Source organism: Rhinoderma darwinii, chromosome 3 (assembly GCF_050947455.1).
Source record: "Rhinoderma darwinii isolate aRhiDar2 chromosome 3, aRhiDar2.hap1, whole genome shotgun sequence".
Lineage (NCBI taxonomy): Eukaryota > Metazoa > Chordata > Amphibia > Anura > Rhinodermatidae > Rhinoderma > Rhinoderma darwinii.
The window spans coordinates 311422104-311439556 of NC_134689.1; the positions used below are offsets into that span (position 1 = coordinate 311422104).

The 17453-nt window shown below is 42.3% G+C and overlaps 1 protein-coding gene across 1 annotated transcript in view; it reads left to right on the top strand.

Annotated features, from left to right (window-relative positions):
* Positions 1-16913: 16913 nt before the first annotated feature.
* Positions 16914-17453, top strand: part of SLCO3A1 (solute carrier organic anion transporter family member 3A1) — a 375458-nt gene continuing 374918 nt past the window's right edge. The window contains exon 1 of the mRNA XM_075858217.1: positions 16914-17404. Coding sequence (XP_075714332.1) covers positions 17234-17404 — 171 coding nt within the window. The 5' untranslated portion in view covers positions 16914-17233. The remainder of the gene's footprint in view (positions 17405-17453) is intronic.

Sequence of the window (17453 nt, forward strand, 5' to 3'; positions counted from 1 at the left end):
CTAGGGATGCACAATGATTCGAAACTTCGATACTGTTTCGATACTGTGCATCCCCAAATGGTTCGAGCCACACAGCTAAGTATAGTAATACATGATGAATGACAGTGGGGTTGCGGCTGTGTAATACAGCCATTGCCCCGCTCCTGAGTCCTGACAAGTGCGCGCCGCGAGGATGATGCGATGCAGCCAGCGCTGCACTAATGAGCGGCGGCACTGAAAACAGAACATGGCGGCCGCACTGCTCACCTAATGCTGACTGCGCGTGCACTTAATGTCAGGAGCGGGGCAATGACTGTATTACACAGCCGCAGCCCCGCTCTATAACGGCGGAGATCAGAGAAACAGCTCATCTCCGCCGCTATTCTCCTGAATGCTGCGATCAAAGCTGACTGCAGCATTCAGGGAAAAGTGAGGAGGGGGAAAAGTGAGGAGGGGGGATGCCCCTGCATCGCTGTGACGCGATCGAGGGCCATACCATATATGGGCAGACAGCCCAGGGTCTATTAAAGGACCCCAGGGCTGTCCTACCATATTTCCTGTTGTTAGGACATACCTCAGTATGCCCTAACAACTGCCTGTGTACTATACATACACCGGCTATCTTATATATGCCAGTATATTAAAGTTTAAAAATAAAGTAAAAACAAAGTAATGTTAAATTTAAAAAAATACACATACGCCTTTTTTTTACAATAAACATTAAAATAAGTCTCAATACATAAAATATACCCACATTCGGTATTGGCGCAGCCGTAATAACCTGCACAACAATTTTTTTGCGTCATTTATGATGTGTACGCTGTAAAAAAAAAAACTAAAAAAAAACTTCTTTCACTTATTCATGTGGGGCATGAGGTGTGATGAATTTAACCTCCATGTGCCTCAAATTAATAGTAATTAACCCCATCATGTACCTCACACATTAACCCATTATGACTGAGAAACATGATGGGGTTAATTACTATTAATGTGAGGCACATGGAGGTTAAATTCAGCATCACACCTCGCGCCTCACATAAGAAAATGGAAGAACTTTTTTTATTACTGTTGGCAAAGTATCGTTTTGGTATCGAAATCGCAATACTACACGAAGTATCGAAGTCCAAATTCAGGTATCGTGACATCCCTACTACCTACAAAGGTGCTGTGCTGCACGACCTACAGGGGGCTGTGTGGCACTACCTACAAGAGGGCTGTGTGGCACTACCTACAGGGGGCTGTATGGCACTACCTACAGGGGGCTGTGTGGCACTACCTACAGGGGGCTGTGTGGCATTACCTGCAGGGGGCTGTGTGGCATTACCTAAAAGGGGGCTGTGCAGCAAGGGGGCATTTGTGGCACTACCTACAAGGGGGCTGTCTGGCACGACCTACAAGGGGGCTGTGTGGCACGACCTACAAGGGGGCTGTGTGACACTATCTACAGGGGGCTGTGTGGTACTATCTACAGGGGGCATCTGTGAGTGGCGGGCTGATGGTCATTTTACTGTGTGTGGGGGGCTGATGGTCGTTTTACTGTGAGTGGCGGGCTGATGGTCGTTTTACTGTGAGTGGGGGGCTAATGGTCATTTTACTGTGAGTGGACGGGCTGATGGTCATTTTAGGGTATGTTCACACGGCAGCCTCCGTTACGGATGAAATTACGGAGCTGTTTTCAGGAGAAAACAGCTCCGGAATTTCAGCCGTAATGGCATGTGCAGGCGCTTTTCGCTGCGTCCATGGCGGACGTAATTGGAGCTGTTTTTCCATGGAGTCAAGGGAAAACGGCTCCAATTACGTCTCAAGAAGTGACAGGCACTTCTTTGACGCGGGCGTCTTTTTTACACGCCATCTTTTGACAGCGGCGCGTAAAAAAAATGACCGTCGGCACAGAACATCGTAAGACCCATTCAAATGAATGGGCAGATGTTTGCAGGCGCTTTTGAGCCGCATTTTCGGACGTAATTCGGGTCTAAAACGCCCGAATTACGTCCGTAAATAGTGTGTGTGAACCCAGCCTTACTATGAGTGGAGGGGCTGATGGTTATTTCACTGTGAGTGGGGGGGGGGGGCTGATGGTGTTCAAGTGGTTTCCACCTCTGACCTCCAATTGAAATTAATAGTAGGAAGAAAATAGATGTGGCGCTCGTTTGGAGCTTTTTTTGCTGCGTCTTTTGCATTCACTTCAACGGCTTAAAAAAAAACGCAAAAAAAACCCCATCAAATAACGCTGTCAATTCAAAAGCAGATTTTTTCTGCCTTACAAAAAACGCTGTGTGAACATACCCTAAGAATGTAGTGCTTATTTGTAGCTATTTTCTGTCTTTCTCGAAACAATTTTTGGTATTTTTTTTTTTCCAGGGGTGGCTCAAGTTCGAAAAGGTTGGGAAACTCTGTAGCAGGCTACAGCGGCGCCTGCAGCCTATGGCCTGATGACATCTTTGGATCAAGCTGGCCTATGCAAGGATCCTGTCAGGTGGGGTTGGGGGGGCTGTATGGCACTGTCTACAAGGGAGATGTGGGGGGCTGTATGGCACTGTCTACAAGGGGGGATGTGGGGGCTGTATGTCACTCTCTACAAGGGGGATGTGGGGGCTGTATGTCACTTTCTACAATGGGGAGGTGGGTGCTGTATGACATTGTCTACAAGGGGGCGGTGGGGGGCACTGTGTACAAGAGGGAGGTGGGGCTGTATGACACTACAAGGGGCAGATGGGGGCTGTATGGCACTGTCTACAAGGAGGAGATGGGGGATTATGGCACTGTCTACAGGGAGGCTGTATGGCACAATCTACTAGGGGGCACTTTCTACTAGGGGGGCTGTGGGGGCATTCTACTCTGTGGAGGCCACTAAGCGGACATCATACTGTGTAGGGGCACTACAGGGGGCAATATAATGTGTGTGGCACTTAGGGGGCATAACACTGTGTGGGCACAATTAGAGGACAAAATACTGTGTCCTTGAAGGCGTTATAATATATTATATTATTATACTGTGTGTGGGGCACTAAAGGGGCATTACACTGTGTGGGGGCACTATATAGGGCATTATACTGTGGGGAGGAATTATGCTTTTTTTATGGGGCATTTTTTCTAATGGCGTGGGGCGCCGAAAGATAATTTCGCATGGGGCGCCATCTACCCTAAGGCCGGCCCTGGTTCCTCTAACTTGTTTGAAAATATTTATATAATGTTTTGATTTATTTCTTTTTACAATGGTTTTTCTTTTTTTTACATGGAATACATAAATTATCCAAGCAATAAATTAGGAATGACTATGGGAGCATGATCATTTGAAAAGAGATATATTCAAGGGTTTTATTGAAGCAAAACATCTTTTTACTGTGTGTCTAAATCCCTTATATAATTAGGAGCTATGGATGAGGAAACACAGAAAATAATAGTAATTAATCAATTTACAGTTGGGTAAACAGAGATTATTGGAAGCAGACCGGCTAATTGCTCACCTTCCAGTTGAATGAACATAAAGGGCTGGCTGCACGGCTCTCACTTAAGGTCAAAGAGATGCCAATGGTTGTTTAAAGGTTCAGACCTTGGCCTTGGGGAGGGGAAGTCCTTGCCGACTTACAGCTTTCAAAAGTCACAAAAATGTCATCCGAGGAAACATTGATCTAATCTAGTTGACTGTTCTTACTTGAAGAGTTCATGAAGGCTGTAAAGCGCAGCACGGTTGATACGCGTCTTCTCTGAGAACACAAGATTTGATGCTGATATGTGATAATCAGGTTTCGTATCCAGACTCTAAATAGAACACTCTATCGGCTTTCCACAAGACATATTCTGTGACTGTTTGATGGTAGTTTACAGACACAGTATGGTGGTATTATTCAGTTGATGAATGGTTTATATTTTTCAGTATCAGTATGGTGGTATTATTTTGTAACTTTATGGTAGCTTTCTTCAGTAAGTGTATGGTGGTATTATTTAGTAGCAATATGTGGTATTATTCAGTCAGTGTTTGGTGGAATTACTTAGTAACAGTATGTGGTATTATTCAGTCAGTGTAGGATGGTATTATTCAGTAAAAGTATGGTGGTATTATTCAGTCAGTGTCTGAATAATACCACCATACATTGAATAATATTACCAGACACTGACTGAATAATACCACCATACTTTTACTGAATAATACCATCCTACACTGACTGAATAATACCACATACTGTTACTAAGTAATTCCACCATACACTGACTGAATAATATCACCATACATTGAATAATATTACCAGTCAGTGTATGGTAGTATTATTCAGTCAATGTATGGTAGTATTATTCAGTCAATGTATGGTGGTATTATTCCATCAGTATATGGTCGTTTTACTCAGTCAGTGTATGGTGATATCAATTAGCCAGTGTTAGGTAGTATTATTCTGTCTCTGTATAGTAGTTTTATTCAGTCAGTGTATGGTGGTATTATTTAGTCAGTGTATGACAGTATTATTCAGTTAGTGAAGGATAGTATTATTCAGTAACAGTATGGTAGTGTTATTCAGTCAGTGTCTGGTAATATTATTCAGTTATGGTATGGTGGTATTATCCAGTCAGTGTATGGTAGTATTATTCAGTCACTGAAGGGTGGTATTATTCAGTCAGTGTATGGTAGTATTATTCAGTCACTGAAGGGTGGTATTATTCAGTCACTGAAGGGTGGTATTATTCAGTCAGTGTCTTGTAATATTATTCAGTCACGGTATGGGGGTATTATCCAGTCAGTGTATGGTAGTATTATTCAGTCAGTGTATGGGTGGTATTATTCAGTCACTGAAGGGTGGTATTATTCAGTCACTGAAGGGTGGTATTATTCAGTCAGTGTATGGTAGTATTATTCGGTCACTGAAGGGTGGTATTATTCAGTCAGTGCCTGGTAATATTCAGTAACAGTATGGTAGTATTATTCAGCCACTCTATGGTGGTATTATTTAGTCACTTTATGGCAATATTATTTAGTCATTGTTTAGTGGTTTTATTCATTCACAAAATGGTGGTATTATTGATCGTCATAAGAAGACAGACTATTTTGGAAACAGTGTTTTTTTTTTTTCATGGCTTTGTTTATAGAAGTGAAACATTTTTTTTACCCCTCTACGTAGCCATATAAGGGCTGGTTTGCTGGACAATTTGTATTTGCTTTATTTAGGGGTACATATCATTTATGGATTTACTTTTATTACGTTTTTAATTGTTTTTCACCTCATGTGCCACTATTTAAAAAAATATTATATAATCTTTATTCTAACGGTTGTTGCAATTGTGGCAATACCCTATGTGTATTTTTTTTTTTCGATTTAACATTTTTTTATTTTTTATACTATGATAAAAAATAATAACTTCTTATACAGATGTAGCCATCTTTACCTTGATTTAATGCATTAAATACACAGTGGCAAGATCCTTTATCTTGAGTTTTCCAATGACTTTTCAATGGCTTTTGTTGTGTGATATCAAGCTGCAGCAAGTTATCACAGTCAAGATAAAGATGGCTGCATCCATACTTTTACTTTTTTTATCATTGGAGCAATGGTCCTCAAACTTTTTTGCACCAAGGACCACTTTCACGCAAGACAATTTTTCCATGAACCGGCGGGGGGAGGGGGCATCACAAGCATTACAAAGCACCCTGCAGACTGCAATTAAATGGAAATAAAATAAAAATGAAAATGTTTTTAGGGTCAGTTCACATGTTGCGTAAATACTGCGGATTTTCCTCAATGGAATTTGTTGCGGAAAATCCACAGCATAATACAGTAGCAGCAAAGTGGATGAGATAGAACAAATCCCATCCACACGCTGCATAAATAGTGATGGAAAAACCGCTCACAAATTTACATGCGGTTTCTGAGTTTTATTCCGCAGCATGTCAATTGTATTTGCATAAACGCTGCTTATTTGTTGCGGGTTTTCCCCATTGAATTCAATGGGGAGGTAAAACCCACAACAAATAGCAGTTGTTGCGTTTATTGGTGTAAATTAGCTTAAAGCTCGCCAACACCTTAGACACCTATTATAGGGTTGCATGACTATGTCATGACCCTAGCTGCTGTCTTTATGTAACCTGTCTAGCCTGCTTTTATATATATATATATATATATATATATATATATATATATATATACATACATAAACTACCGTTCAAAAGTTTGGGGTCACCCAGACAATTTTGTGTTTTCCATGAAAACTCACACTTATATTTATCAAATGAGTTGCAAAATGACTAGAAAATGTAGTCAAGACATTGACAAGGTTAGAAATAATGATTTTTATTTGAAATAATAATTTTCTCCTTCAAACTTTGCTTTCGTCAAAGAATGCTCCATTTGCAGTAATTACAGCATTGCAGACCTTTGGCATTCTAGCTGTTAATTTGCTGAGGTAATCAGGAGAAATTTCACCCCATGCTTCCAGAAGCCCCTCCCACAAGTTGGATTGGCTTGATGGGCACTTCTTGCGTACCATACGGTCAAGCTGCTCCCACAACAGCTCTATGGGGTTGAGATCTGGTGACTGCGCTGGCCACTCCATTACAGATAGAATACCAGCTGCCTGCTTCTTCCCTAAATAGTTCTTGCATAATTTGGAGGTGTGCTTTGGGTCATTGTCCTGTTGTAGGATGAAATTGGCTCCAATCAAGCGCTGTCCACAGGGTATGGCATGGAGTTGCACAATGGACTGATAGCCTTCCTTATTCAAAATCCCTTTTACCTTGTACAAATCTCCCACTTTACCAGCACCAAAGCAACCCCAGACCATCACATTACCTCCACCATGCTTGACAGATGGCATTAGGCACTCTTCCAGCATCTTTCCAGTTGTTCTGCGTTTCACAAATTTTCTTCTGTGTGATCCAAACACCTCAAACTTCGATTCGTCTGTCCATAACACTTTTTTCCAATCTTCCTCTGTCCAATGTCTGTGTGCTTTTGCCCATATTAATCTTTTCCTTTTATTAGCCAGTCTCAGATATGGCTTTTTCTTTTCCACTCTGCCCTGAAGGCCACCATCCCGGAGTCGCCTCTTCACTGTAGACGTTGACACTGGTGTTTTGCGGGTACTATTTAATGAAGCTGCCAGTTGAGGACCTGTGAGGCGTCTATTTCTCAAACTAGAGACTCTAATGTACTTGTCTTGTTGCTCAGTTGTGCAGCGGGGCCTCCCACTTCTCTTTCTACTCTGGTTAGAGCCTGTGTGTGCTGTCCTCTGAAGGGAGTAGTACACACCGTTGTAGGAAATCTTCAGCTTCTTGGCAATTTCTCGCATGGAATAGCCTTCATTTCTAAGAACAAGAATAGACTGTCGAGTTTCACATGAAAGCTCTCTTTTTCTAGCCATTTTGAGAGTTTAATCGAGCCCACAAATGTAATGCTCCAGATTCTCAACTAGCTCAAAGGAAGGTCAGTTTTATAGCTCCTCTAAACAGCAAAACTGTTTACAGCGGTGCTAACATCATTGCACAAGTGTTTTCAAGTGTTTTCTAATCATCCATTAGCCTTCTAACACAGTTAGCAAACACAATATACCATTAGAACACTGGAGTGATGGTTGCTGGAAATGGGCCTCTATACACCTATGTAGATATTGCATTAAAAACCAGACGTTTGCAGCTAGAATAGTCATTTAGCACATTAACAATGTATAGAGTGTATTTCTGATTAATTTAATGTTATCTTCATTGAAAAAAACTGTGCTTTTCTTTCAAAAATAAGGAAATTTCTAAGTGACCCTAAACTTTTGAACGGTAGTGTATATATATTTATCTAAAGTTTTTTTACCATCTTTACATTGGGTCCTCACTATAAGGCTTTATTCAGACGAACGGGAATTACGTCCGTGCAACGCGCGTGTTTTTCACGCGCGTTGCACGGACCTATATTAGTCTATGGGGCCATGCAGACATGTGCGTGATTTTTACTCAGCGTGAGTCCGCTGAAAAAAAGTCCCGACATATCCGTTCCTAGGGCGTTTTGCGCGAATCACGCACCCATTGAATTGCGAACAGCGTGATTCGCGCAACAGCTGTCAAAAGGATGAATGAAAACAGAAAAGCACCACGTGCTTTTCTGTTTACAAACATCCAAATGAAGTGTCATAATGATGGCGGCTGCGCGAAAAGCACGCAGCCGTGCATCATATGCTGCTGCCACACGGAGCTGTTAAGTGGCTTTTGCGCACGCAAAATGCAGCATTTTTGCGTGCGCAAAAACGCCACGCTCGTGTGAATCCAGCCTAATGCTGTGGGATGATTCAACTGCCATTGCTGGTCCCTCCCTGTAGTCATTTGTGATCACACTATTACAGCCAGTCATTTACCCCATTGGCTATTGGGCGATTTCATTTTTATGCATCGTTAGTTCTGGCGGTCACTGTTCTTTCACAGCGCGTGTCCAGGCCGCTGACCAGTATCGTGCACTCGCCAGGAGACTGTAGAAGCACACTATAGGTGGTAACCGGCTACTAGGTGTTCAATAATCAATGAATGGGACCCCCTGATGATGCACTCTAAAAACAGGGGGTGCGGAAAAGCGTAGGCACACAGCTTTAGTGGACAATAGTGACCAGAGCTTTATCTAATAAGAAGGGAGAGTGGCATGTTGGTGTTGTATATATACACATAACCGTGACACCTTATACATGTCCCCCTCCCCTGTGTCTGGTCTTATTGCCTACGCCTGTTTAGTATTGTGGCTATCTTTTTTAGAGTTGTGAATTACCATAATAAAATTCAGTTTTTTAATCGTCCATACAGGTAGTGATAATTGTTGCATTTTTTGCGGCATAATCGAAGCAATTCTGCTGCAAAAAATGCAACTCAGAAAAAAAATAAAACCTAAGGTTTACCCAGAAGTCTGTATTTCTTCCTCCAGGCCGGCCTCCTGGGATAACGTTTCATCCCATGTGACCGCTGAAGCCAATCACAGGGTGCAGCGTTCTCCTGGGATAAAACAATGCTGCAGTTTTCCGCAGCCGACAATTCGGGCGAAAAACTGCACCACAGTTTGGTGCGGTTTTTCCAGATACCGCGGCCCAGTACCAAATGATCCACGGTCCAGTATTGGTCCGTGGCCCGGTGGTTGGGGACCACTGCTTTTGAGGACTTGAAGCTGCAAGCTCTTGATCACTTGTATAATGCTTTGAAATACTTAGTATTGCCTGTGAGTTTTAGGCCTTGTTCACACAGTTCAGATTTGCTGCAGATTTTGCATGCGATTTTTTTTTTTTATCCAAAACCAGAATTGGATTCTGGAGTGCAGACCTATAAGACCTTCATTTATATATTTCTTGTGTTTAGGTTCCATTCCTGGTTATGGCTTAAAAAATACATGCAAAATCTCCAGCAAATCTGCACTGTGTGAACTAGACCTTAGGGTATATTCAAATGTGTCAGATTTGTTGAAGAAATTTCTGCAACAGAAAATATGTTCCATACATATGAATGGGTTTGATTCTACAGCAGGTGCATGGATTTCTGATGAATAGGGCAGTCGCAGAAATTTCTGCAACAAAACTGTAAACATATCCTTACACTGATAGACAATCTATTAGGTCCTTCTTATGGTGGTATGTTTAACATTTCCATGGTTGGAGAAGAACTTCTCCATTAGTTAGAATAAATAAACTTCTGTTCCATAGTGAACAAAATGATACAGTACAGAACAGCAGTTCTGTAGGGAGGCAGAGACTCCTAGCATCATAAAATGTCTATCATGACAGGAGTCCCATTCACCTGTACCATGGTCATGCCATGAAATGCGGCTGACACGCGGACCGTTTTTCACGGCTCAAACTCGGTCGTGTGCAAGAGGTGTTAGGCTATATTCAGACGAGCGTGTGCGAAATCGGCCATAAAAAGACTTGAGTATATTGAGGATTCCGTAGAAACTGACAAAAATAGGACATGTCCTAATTTTTCACAGGACCTTCACACGGTCCATTAAAACAATAGCCCTGTGACTTGCCCCATTGCACTACATGAAGCCTTGTAACAGCCTTTAAAAAAACGTCTGTCACACGGACTATTTATAAGTTTGTCTGAATAAGTCCTTAGGCTGTGTTCATAAATTGTCGTGCTTTTAAAAAATGAAAATTGACCACGACGTGTGAAGCCAGCATAACCTTAATAATAGCAAATCACTAAACCTAATTGAATGCGTAAACTAAAACCGATTTTGTTTTTTTGTGGAACTAAATGACTGTAGCGTGTAATGGGCATCACTAGAGAAGTGGTTAGCCGCTTTTATGCTAAGTATCGGTTATGGACAGGATAGGGACAGTGTCAAATTTAGAAGATTCATTGATGTTTGAGGCGCAAATGCTTGTCGTGACTTAGTTGACGCCGCAGATGCTGGTAAATGTGTGGGCTGTGGAGTCAGCAAACTGTGTAATTAGGCACAGAGGTGTGATTAGATGAGCAAGTGTTCAACTTCTCACTCCTTTTCTGGCAAAAATCCCTACATGTGACAAATGGAAAGCATGTATGTTCTCTAAATGATAAAACCGGAGGGGGGTGATAACCAGTGCTCCCTATAAGGTGCACCTTCCACAGTCATCACTAGTGTCGGAGGAGGCTTCGGTGCTAGCGACAGCCACATTCACTTGTATGTGCATCCTCAGGACGCACATACAAATGAATAGGCTGCAGGCCACGTTAAGCCTACAGCCTAAAGGTGCTGGGAGTCTCGCAGGCCAAAGTGATGACGTCACATCACGCCGGTCTGCGCATGCGTCCCGCCGTAGAGGCAGTGTAGCGCTCTGTCAGTCGTGGGAATGGGGCAAAGTAAGTACAATATTTATTTTTTGTTGGAGAGGGGGGCTGTGTAGCACTTTATACAGGGGGAATTGCTGTGTAGCACTATATACAGTGGCATTGCTGTGTGGCACTATATACAAGGGGGCTGTGTGACACTATCTATACGTAGGGCTGTGTGTGGAACTATCTACAGGGGGTCTGTGTGGTGCTATCTACAGGGGGCTGTGTGGCACTATTTATAGGTAGGGCTGTGTGTGGCACTATCTACAGGGGGTCTGTGTGGCACTATCTACAGCGACAGTGGTATAATGAGGGATACTTTCATTGATACCTATAATTGGTGTTTATAGCTGTTTATTTTTCTGGTGGAATTTTTCATATCCTCTTATTTAGTTCGCTGTATTAGCGTTTACTGGGGGTATTACTTTTTGTCATCAGATCGCCCAACATTGATGGTGACTTGTCCTGCTCCCTACCTGCCCCACTCAGGAGCTGCCAAGACTTAGAGGGAACATTGGTGATAACTTGTTACCCCTCCCCCTGCGATCATCTACAGCCATACAGGGACAGGAGGAGGATCACCGTGTGAAGGATCCTTTACCACATGGGCTGAATGAGAACTACAAATGAATGCAGTTCCCGCTTCAACCTGCTCTAGCTCAGATTGGTCTGGTTTTAAAGCCAAGATTCTGTGATCTATCCTGAGCTAGAACTTTTAGTAGCAGGGACATATCAGATACATCCTTGGCTACTAAATTGCCTCATTGCAATAAAGTATCAGATATGTCCTTAGCAGAGATAGTGTTAAAGGGAATGCATAGTCAGAAAATATTATTTAAATCAGTTTTTTTTTTATATACCTATTTTTAAAAAAAAATTGGTTTTGTATTATATTAGTTTTCACACTGGCCACGAGAGTATTAACAATAAGCTGATATTTACTATTCTATGTAGCTCACATGTCAGCTATGCTATATATACAGGTACAGGATAAGGAGAATCATCTTATTATCATTAGGGAGTGCACAAGTTAAAGACTGCCCCTTTGAACTGCTGAAGGCATAAAAAGGAACGATAGCAAAACTATACACTATACAAACAGATAAGGCACTGTATGCATCTCCCCTGGTCTGTGCGAGACGGGGATGTACTCCATCACTTCCTGTTGACTGTAAAAATCACCTTATGGATACCTTACGGTGTATTCACATGCGCAAGATTTGCTGCAGGAATTCCTAAAACTTTTCTATACACCTGAGTCATACCTCCCAACTTTCAAGTATCCCAAAGTGGGGCAACCGATGCGGCAACGTTTTTTCTTTTAAGCCACACCTCTAATCCCACCTTATCCCCGTCTATACACAACCGGTTCAGCCCACACAGTATCAAGCTCCCATAGTGCCTCCCACACATTATAATGCGAAATAGCTGCCCACACACAGAATAATGCCCTCTAGCTGTCACCATACAGTATATTATCCCCGTAGATGCACCCATACAGTATTAAGCCAACACAGATGCCCCCATACACTATAATGCCCACACAGATGCCCCCATAAAATATAATCCCGACACAGATACCCCCATGCAGTATAATGCCCAAACAAATTCCCCCATACCGCATAATGCCCCATAGCTGCCCCATGCAGCATAATGCCCCATTCCTGCCCCATACTATATAATGCCCCCATACAGCATAATGCCCCCAAGGCTGCCCCTAGTGCCAGTGCCCACATATAAAGTGTCAGTGCCCTTGTAGATAGTGCCACAGTGCCCATGTAGATAGTGCCCCTATATATTGCTACAGTGTCCATGTTGAAAGTGCCACACCCCCTTGAAGATATCACCACCCCCCTGTAGATAGCGCTACCCCCTGTGGATAGCGCCAATGGGACTCTCTCTAGGAGCGGAATCCTGAGAGCGTATGCCGGGCATTCCGCCTCTAAAGGGAAGCCCTGATATCACTGTCCATATATGAACAGTGACGACAGTGGCTACTCCGTGAGTCCCCCATTGCCGACTCTGGCCGGGTATTCTGCTCCAGGAGTAGCCCCTGATGTCAATGTCCATATATGGACAGTGACCTCAGGGGTTTCCTCTAGGAGAAGAATCCCCGGCCAGATCATCGGCAACGTAGATTCCACACAATCAGTAGCCACTGATGTCACTGTCCATATATAGACATTGATATCAAGGGCTTCCCCGAACACAGCACTTAAATTAGCGCTGTGCCCAGGGAAAGTCCTTGGTGAGCAGAGGAGCTCCTCCACTCTGAACTAATTCTGAAGCAGGGAGCTGATGGTTCCCTGCTTCAGCATTGGGTTCAACTGTATCTGCGTCCATGGGATTGCAGATTTTCAGTAGCATAAATTTCTCCTTAGTTTGCTGCCATGAGTATTTCTTCAATTCTATCTGGACTTATGACAGTCACACTTAAGTGGAGGAGTCCTTAAAGTGTGTGCTGCATCACAAAACCCTTAATTTAGGACGGTGTGTTGTCCTAGCATTAAAACAAGGTCAGGTTCATACAAAAGCTAAGAGGCAAGTTCTCTTGCACATTAGGTTAGACAGGGCACTAGTGTTAATAGCTGGGAACTTATAACAAAGCTAAGTACTAGAATGCCAGAGAGGATTCCTCAAAGGTCAGTGAGTCACAGTGTCCTAACTAAAATACAAGTTAAGAGAGAATTTTAAGGCACATATCCATGGTGAAGACGTCCTTCACAGACACTTTTTTCAGCGTTTGAAGATACATGTAGATTTACTATAAAAAAAAGTGTGAAAACGCAACCAAGAGCTCGAGTAAACACTGTGTGTGAATCCATTCTAAAGAAAATCCCCCATAGCCTGACATTGACCCTCCTCATGTCCCTCAGGGGTTAGTACTTGTTTTTTTTGGTCATGTTTTTTTAACTTGAGATGCACAGATATCCTTCTTTTAATATAGTATGCGCTAATATAACATTTCACATATATGTTATACTCCTTGATAACACTTTTAACTTTTTGTACCCTGCTGTGTAGTAAGAGCGGCAGATCTTCCAACATTTGACAGACTGTATGCCCTCTCTCCATTTATAATATTGTTTGCCTGTCATTAGAGGCAGTGCATAGGGATTATTAGGATATAGATATCACACAACTGTTAAACTACCAAAATATTCTAAATAAATACACAGAAATATATAGAATATTCCAAAAAAGGCCTCACAGGAAGGCAGCATCTCTTCAAAAAATGGCCATCCATATTAGAGGCTCAACCAGGTAGGTTGAATTTAATGAGCTGGAAATTACTAATGAATGGTATGGAGAAAATACGATGGCGGCCTCCAAGATGTTTCCCCAGGGTCCTCCACCAACCTTAATACTGCCCGGGCACCTGCGCTGAAAATACACAAACCATTAGTTAATATCAAATAGATTGAGTACCACAATAGTAGACCACAAAGATTTATTTTATATAATAAGGTAGTTATTCTGCACTATAATATTACTCACAATACCGCTGACTGATAAACTGAGAATGCACTCATTCTGTGGATGTGATTTATGAGGATCTGCTAGCTCTGTCTAAGCAACTGGCCAGAAAAATGTTAAATGCATTAGAAGAGAGTAGAAAAAAAGGTAATTTTTGTCCACCGGCTGTATTTGGTATTGCAGCTCAGCCTCATTTACGTGAATAGGGCTGAGCTAACGAATACCACGCACAGTCCATGGACACGAGTGGTGCTGCTTCGAGGGAGGAAAAAAAGCAGACCCTTGTCTCATACATTCTGTTTAATGACGTTTATAGCAGATTTACAGCTGTATGTAAGATCGACCTGCTTGCAGGGGTTGTCTGGACTTTATAAAATAATATTTATTTTCTGCAAATGGCATAATTCTTTGAAAAAAATCTAATACTCACCTTCTAATGAGCTGCACTCCAGCGATGCTGATCCAATGTCCCCCGTCAGTATCTGTTTACATTGGCTGGGGCTGTGACGTTCCGTATCGCAGGATTGCCGTGGTTAATAACTGACCGCAGTGGTCATGTGTCAAACTCACTGTTTCAGCAAACCACGCCATTTGCAGGTAAGATGAAAATTTTTATAAAGCCCGGGAAACTCTGTATTATTTACATGTCTTTACAGTGGATTGTTCATTTGAGCCTGCAATTTATTTTATATGTAAGATATTACTGAAAAAAAAGTGTTGTTGTTTTTTTAATCAAAGTAACAATTATAGGGAGACTGGAAATGGAGGTTTCCACTTAAATTGACTGTTTTAAGTTGTAATTGATGGAAAGACCCAATGGCAATAATGGACGTCTTATGATTGACAGTAAAATGCCTATTCCACAGCTTTTTAATATCCTACCCTGGGCCTTTATGACCTAATATATGATGCACTATATTTTATCTAATATTGTACTGGCTTGCAGTCAAGATTAGATGAAGGGATATTGAAAAACAGACTAATATGATGCAAAAAGTCTTTTACATAATGCCCTTCCCAGGCAACCAAAGAAAGGTGACTAAATAGATTTAAAGATTTGTTAAAAAATAATAGTGATAAAGCACACAATATAATTTGGAATGAGTGACTTATAGAAGAAATGGTAAGGTGTCATGCACACAGTACAGCCATGTGTTCAGAAGCACATAAAGGCCCCTAAGGCACCATATTATGATATATTCTACCCTAGAAGCAATGCTTTGGGGGACACCTTTGCGTCCAATGGAATACAATACTATTTTTATTTGTGTTGGATCACATATGAATCCAAGAGAAGATAGACGCTGTATACTTTTCTATGAAATCGGAGGCATACAAAGGTCCTGTAGGACCCCCACAGACTTATATGGATGCCGTATTATGGCTCTATACAACTTCAAGTTTGTATGAAGGCATAACAGGAGGTGCAAGAGGTCTTATTATTAAAAGTGCAAGTCAAATCATAGTCTTGATTGAATGTGGACATGTAAATTAATACAGCGTCACCATTCAGCCGCAGTCCCGAAAATTTGTAACCTGCTTAGTTATATGATCAACTGTGAAAACTGCTCAAACCCCTCTGACTGTAAGGATGTAAATAATTGTGTACCTGCTTGTACATGAAAAAAAAAACAAATGACTGTTAGCTGTCTGCACTGCTGCAATGTCAAGAGGTCCTGAGCTACCGCACTGTACTCTAACAGGGTCCTCCGATTCACAGTACTCACGGCCACCTGACCAATCAGAGAACAGGGCCACAGAAAAACCTAATCCAGCCTGCTGTTATTGACAGCTGAAGGGGTTTATACCCTGTACTTCGCCAAGGGCATAACTATAGCGGGTGCAGAAATTGAGGTTGCACCTGGGCCCTGGAGCCTGAGGAGGCCCAAACTGTCCCTTCATCTCATTTAAGGAGACCAGCACTATAAATGACGCAGCTGATAGTAATGATTATTGAGGGCCATGTTATAGATTTTGCATTGGGTCCCAGGATATTCACGTCATCCCTCTGGGTTCTGCTTATTGTTGCTTTGTATTTGCTCTTTGTGACCCGTCCTGTACCTTATCTGGATTGTTGGCCTTTTTCATGGCTTTGCACCTCTACATTTTTTCTGTATCCTTTGGCATTGCACCTGACTGCTGAAGTGTAACCCGGTTAGAGGACTACAGAACTCCTATTGCTACTGGCAAATACTCACTCAACTAATACCCAGAGAATCAATTACAGGATTACCAACACACACTTACGTCCTAGGTCCAGCAGAGTACCCAAGTCGTAAAAAGGCGTCCTGGTGAAATGGGTGATTCGGTTAATTCTCTCCGGATATCATACAACTTGGCTGCTTATAGTTCCCTATTCATTGTAATGGATGAAACAAAATTATATCTATAGCCAACTTTACCTACTTCTACTTTGTATCTTTTTACAGACAGGGAAATCCTTACATTTAATCATTCCTTTACTTATTCCTTTTATGAATTTAATAAAATGAATAATATATGAATTACATAATTGTTCAAAGCATTCAGTGACTTCGTATAACAATAACAACGTGTTTGTATACTGAGTAACAATAGTTTGAAGCCTATTCCCTAGGAATTGTAACATCTCAAGGGAAAGATGCTACTTGTGGAGAGCATGACATCCACTAGAGGTCAGCAGTGAGCGCTGTCAGTTAATAATACGAGCAGGCAAGTGTGGCCTGCAGCCATTTGCCTAGGACTACTGTGTATTTTATATGGAAGCTGAGGACTAGCTCTCCCCCTATCCCAGCCAGCTGCCGGTCCCTTCACTTGCTTCTTAGGAGAGGATAGCTGCGGAAGAACCAGGCACTGGGGTTGGCTCCTTCTAAGCTCTTGTGATTGCAAAGAGGGAGGAGGAGTGTGGAGCAGCAGCAGCAGCAACAGCAGCAGCTTCAGACCATTAAAACCAAGGAGACACCAGAGGCTCGTGCCAGGCTCGGCTTATCCTAAGACATTGAAGCAGAAGAGGTCATCATCTTTGCAGCAGGGATAATGCAGGGTAAAAAGAGCAGCAGCTCCAGTGGAAGGACTGCAGATGTGCAAGGAGATGAGGCTCAGGGGAAAAAGAAGAAAAAGAAGGCATCTTGCTTCTTAAATATCAAGATCTTCCTAGTGTCTGAGTGTGCCCTGATGCTGGCACAGGGCACTGTAGGAGCTTACCTGGTGAGTACCAGCGCATGTAAAGTACCTGATGCATACAAGGCAGTGCATG